General features: G+C 53.8%; 1 protein-coding gene across 1 annotated transcript in view; it reads right to left on the bottom strand.

The window, feature by feature from the left end:
• Positions 1 to 49: 49 nt before the first annotated feature.
• Syngr3 (synaptogyrin 3) overlaps positions 50 to 4774 on the bottom strand; it is a 5144-nt gene continuing 419 nt past the window's right edge. Inside the window, exons 2-4 of the mRNA XM_031351378.1 lie at positions 2333 to 2570; positions 1492 to 1634; positions 50 to 1413 (exon numbers count right to left, since the gene is read on the bottom strand). Of these exons, the coding sequence (XP_031207238.1) occupies positions 1204 to 1413; positions 1492 to 1634; positions 2333 to 2570 (591 nt within the window). The 3' untranslated portion in view covers positions 50 to 1203. The remainder of the gene's footprint in view (positions 1414 to 1491; positions 1635 to 2332; positions 2571 to 4774) is intronic.

The following is a 4774-nucleotide window of genomic DNA, read 5'->3' on the forward strand; positions in this document are numbered from 1 at the left end:
GCCCCCAACACGGGGGGGGGGGGTGATTCTAGAAGAACTTCAGTCATGGTCAATGCACTTACAGTCTTTATTGTAAAGAAGTTGCAGTTGTAACAGGGGACACTGAAAATACACAATCACGGATTGTTCTTTCAGAAGAGAGAGGAATAGATCCATATATACAAAAATTGTAAACATGTTCACTTAAATATCCACATGATTGGTCTATGCTACAACGTATAGGGTTGTCATTCAACTGCAACTCCACAGGGTGGTGGCTTTTTGTCTGGAAGAATGAGATATGGCAACACTTTTGCTTTTGACAATGTGAAAAGCCAGCTAGCTTCAAGCAATGCATGAGTAGTTTGCTACGCACAAGGACCCACATCTGGTCTGGGCCTTAATAGGGGATAGAAGATAGACTAGAGAGGGACTGGTTCAGGAAGCCAAGGTTAAGCCATTTACAGGAACAACTCTCTAGTGATGCCCTGGGCAGATGAGACCTTTAGTCCTCTCCTTGTAAGAGTCTTGTCTTGCCTGGCACCCAGGTACCCAGCTGCCTGTTCCCCAGGGAAGGTCTTCCTGAAGGGCAGGTGCCCAGGCCCACAGCTGTCTATACCTTCCTGGGCAGGAGCCACACAGAGAGGGGCAGCTTATGGGGGCACTATGAGATGAGACCTTAAGACTTAATCACAATCACAACACTGACAGGGCTGAGCTGCTCTAGGGATCCTGCACGAGGAAGGGAGGGAGCCTCTGGACAGGGTGAGCCACCATGACAGGAACCGGGGCAGTCACTGCCACCCACGGGGACATGGGACTGGGAACAAGGGCCATCACCCCCACCTAAGGGTACAATTAGTCTCCCTCTCCCTGGTCCCCAGAAGCCCTTGCACCCTGCCCTGGAAGGCAGCTGGACTTCTAACCCTAGAGTGGACAAGTGAGCCCCTGGTTGGCTGACCCATGAAAGGAAAGCCTCCCAGGCCAGTCCACTCCAGGAAGGTACTGTTTTCTTCTCAAGACCTTAAGACTGACATCTCTGGCTAGGGGGAACTTTGTGGGGACAGTGCAGGCACCCCAGGGAGGCTACTCCCCTTGGTCCCAGAGGCCCACAGTGGCCACCTTCTCTGTCCTTGGCACGGTAGGACCCAGAAAAGGTCTCAGGAGGCCTTGAGGCCTACGGTGATGAGGTGGCCTCCAGCCCTGGCCAGAGCCTAACACCTACTAATAGGCAGGCACCTGGTACCCTTTGGGGCTGGTGTCCAGGGTCTCAGTGAAGGGCGGGCTCTGGTATGTTTCTGTGCCCTCCACACCACTGCCCACTGGGTAGCCTGGGTAGGCCTGGGCAGCCCCAGTACCTAGCTGATCTGTGGCAAAGAGAGACATATCGGTGCCTAGGCGGAACCGCTGCAGGGCCTTCACAGTGAGCGCCACCTGGATGAGGGAATCAGGGTCAGCTGGGGAAAACCTGGTGACACCCTCAACCCTGCCACCCACAGGACCCTCACTCACCCAGCTGAGGATGGAGAAGAAGCTGAAAGCGATGGCAGCGCGCGCCGCATCTCCAGCCTGCGCGGTGCCTGGCCCTGGCGCCGTTCGTTGCCACTGATTGGTGAGGAAACAGAAGCCTACGAACCACAGGAAGGACCAGACCCCTGCAGGTGGGGGCTAGTGGTCAGATGGTGCTCCACCACCAGGACCCGCGCTTTCAGAGAAGGTGCAATGTCCCTTAGTGTCACCAGCCAATTGCCATTCACATGACCTCCAAAGCCCCGACCCCTTCAAAGCCCAGCCTTAATCGGCCCATCAGCCACCTCTTTCTTTAGGTTGGCCAAGTGCCCTAAAGCGTACTGTTTTCTTTTCAGGGCCTTAAGACTGACATCTCTGGCTAGGGGGAACTTTGTGGGGACAGTGCAGGCACCCCAGGGAGGCTACTCCCCTTGGTCCCAAAAGCCCACAGTGGCCACCTTCTCTGTCCTTGGCACAGTAGGACCCAGAAAAGGTCTCAGGAGGCCCTGAGGCCTACGGTGATGAGGTGGCATAGGTGCTTTCAACTCAAAACTCCGGACTCTGTATCTCTAGGTCACGCCCTCCTGTGGCAGGGTCCTACCACAAGGACCTGAGGAGCCTTTCTCAGCCTGCCACAGCCCCAGAAGAAGCTCTGCGGCAGTCCCCGCGCCTAGTCCTGTTCCTTAGAGGCCCAGTCACGTCCCCAGAAAGATCCTAGGGTCTACCCAATACATCAGGCTCCAGTTCTTCTCCGAGGCCAGCCACGGCCCCTCGTCCGCGTCAGGTCCCGCCCCAGCACCGCACCCTACACTAGGCCCCGCCTCTCGCCGCCGGCCACGCCCACCTGAGAAGCCCAGGTCCAGCAGCACAGCGCGGCGGCGGTCTCGGACGCTGCTGATCTGCTGAAAGCGCACGTCCAGCAGCAGGAAGGCCACGCAGGCGATGAAGGCCCCTAGACCTAGTACGACGCCGAAGCGGCAGGCTCCCGCGTTTCCATTGAAGACGCAGCGCAGTTCTGGACCGCTGTCCGAGTTCACGTAGCCCTCATTGACAATCGGCCCGAACACCGCAATAGAAAACACCTGCAGAGCAGCAATCCGAGCCTCACGCCACTACCCGAGGCATCTGTTCCCCCTGTCAAGAGTCCAGGTCTCCATGTCTGCCCCAGAGTTCCTCTGCAGCACCAGACCCATTTCCCACTCCCTCGTGTACTGCGCAATTACTGAAAATAAAGAAGCATTTAAGGAGTAATTAAAACTGCTATTTGCTATTTAGGGGGCTAGAGAGATGGCTCAGCGGATAAGAGTACCAATTGCTTTTCTAAAGGTCCTGAGTTCAAATCCCAGCAACCACATGGTGGCTCACAATCACCCATAATGAGATCTGACGTCCTCTTCTGGTGCATCTGAAGACAGCTACAGTGTACTTATGTATAATAATAAACAAATCTTAAAAAACAAAACAAAACAAAAAAACCCCTGCAATTTAGCTGGACAGTGGTGGCACACGCCTTTAATCCCAGCACTTGGGAGGCAGAGGCAGGCGGATTTCTGAGTTCGAGGCCAACCTGGTCTACAGAGTGAGTTCCAGGACAGCCAGGGCTACGTAAAGAAACCCTGTCTCAAAAACGACAACAAAAACAAAAAACGACTTGCTATTTACATTTACGTTTGCATGGAGGTGTTGCATGCCTGTAATTTCAACGATCAGGAGGTGGATCGGAGGAAGACAGCTTGGCTACATGAGACTCTAATAAAACAACAATACAGGGCTGGTGAGATGGCTCAGCAGTTAACAGAGAGCACTAGCTGGTCTAGAGGGACTGTGTTCACTTCTCAGCAACCACATGGCAGCTGCAGACTAATTCAGTTACAGGGGATCCAGCGCCCTCTCTGGCCTCTGCTGGTACCAGACACACATGGTGCACATGACATACATGCAGTCAAAATGCCTATAACAAAAATATCAGAGGCGCCACTCTTATCCCCTTTATAAAGGGGTATATTAGGGTTCACACTGTGCTTCTCAGGGTCACATGACTGCTAAGAGCAGCCACTCCTCAGGTCTCAGAATGCCATGGCCTCCCAGAGCTTATTGAAGTGTGGAAACAGGAGCCTTCACCTCCATCGGTCACTTGCAGAGTTGTGGTGGGCCAGTGCACTGTGGAGGGTGAAGTCAAGGGGCAGCTGGCTAGAGAAGTATGCAAACCTTTCCTTTTTTGAACCTGACCTCTGCACACAGGACCTGTGTGTGTGCACTCCTCAGTGTCACACATGGTGTAAGGTAGCCCGCTTGGAATGCTGGGTCCAAGAATGTCCACCGGCAATCGTGGGCATTTCAGAATTGATTCCGGTGAGTAATGTTATCAAATATAAGCATTGGGCCTCTAAGGATGACCACTGACCTCTAAGGTTTTATCCAACCTCAGTACCCTCTGCCCACCAGTTCGATCTCCAAGGCAGGACAGAAGCAAACCACAGGCATTTCAGTGCAGACAGTCTAGGCCTGCCTGCCTCTGGTCTCAACTTCTATCATTCCACTCTTCTCACCTAAACTCCTTGAAAAATGTAGCCATGAAAAATGCCACAGCATGCTCATGTTTCTTGAGAGCAATCCACAAGTCAGGACCAGAAGGTTCCTCCTTCAGTCCACGAGGTGGGGGGGAGCGCTCCGCCCTGGGAACCGCCCTCTTCCAAGGCAGGCATGGAGATTAGAGGACTGCCAGATGGACCAAATCCAAAATCCAGAACTTATCACCCACCTCCTAAATGCCTAGGACAAGGAAGACATACGCCAATGGGACAGATTCCTCTGCCTCTGTAGCTTCCATGTCATTTCCAGGAAGCCCTCCCAGATGAACCCCTTCTAGCTACACCAGCCAGGAGTTTCCTTATCCTCCTTTAACTCAGAGCTGACTTCCTAGACCTGAGGGGTCTAGGAAGAACCATTCCCTGCAAATGAACCTGGCGAATTTGTAATCAGGCAAAGGGAAGAAACTGCGCATTCCCCTTGGCTCCTATACCCCCCTCTTCCATCTGGAAATTCAGTCCCTGATTTACTGGGAGAATCAAATCTGCCACTCTGTGCCCGCTTCCAGGTCGTGGGAACCGGAAAAATGAAAAGAAGACTGAGGAAGGGGACAGGATTAGACCTAAAGAGGAATTGAGGGCAGGGGGACACCAGCGATGACCTCTCAAGGTCTATTCGGAACAGCCATCCCTTCCCCCGCCCGCAGGTGGGCGCGCCTAGCCATGTGACGTCACCCCAACCTGCGGGCGGGGGGGGG

This window comes from Mastomys coucha, unplaced genomic scaffold (genome assembly GCF_008632895.1).
Source record: "Mastomys coucha isolate ucsf_1 unplaced genomic scaffold, UCSF_Mcou_1 pScaffold5, whole genome shotgun sequence".
NCBI classification, from domain to species: domain Eukaryota; kingdom Metazoa; phylum Chordata; class Mammalia; order Rodentia; family Muridae; genus Mastomys; species Mastomys coucha.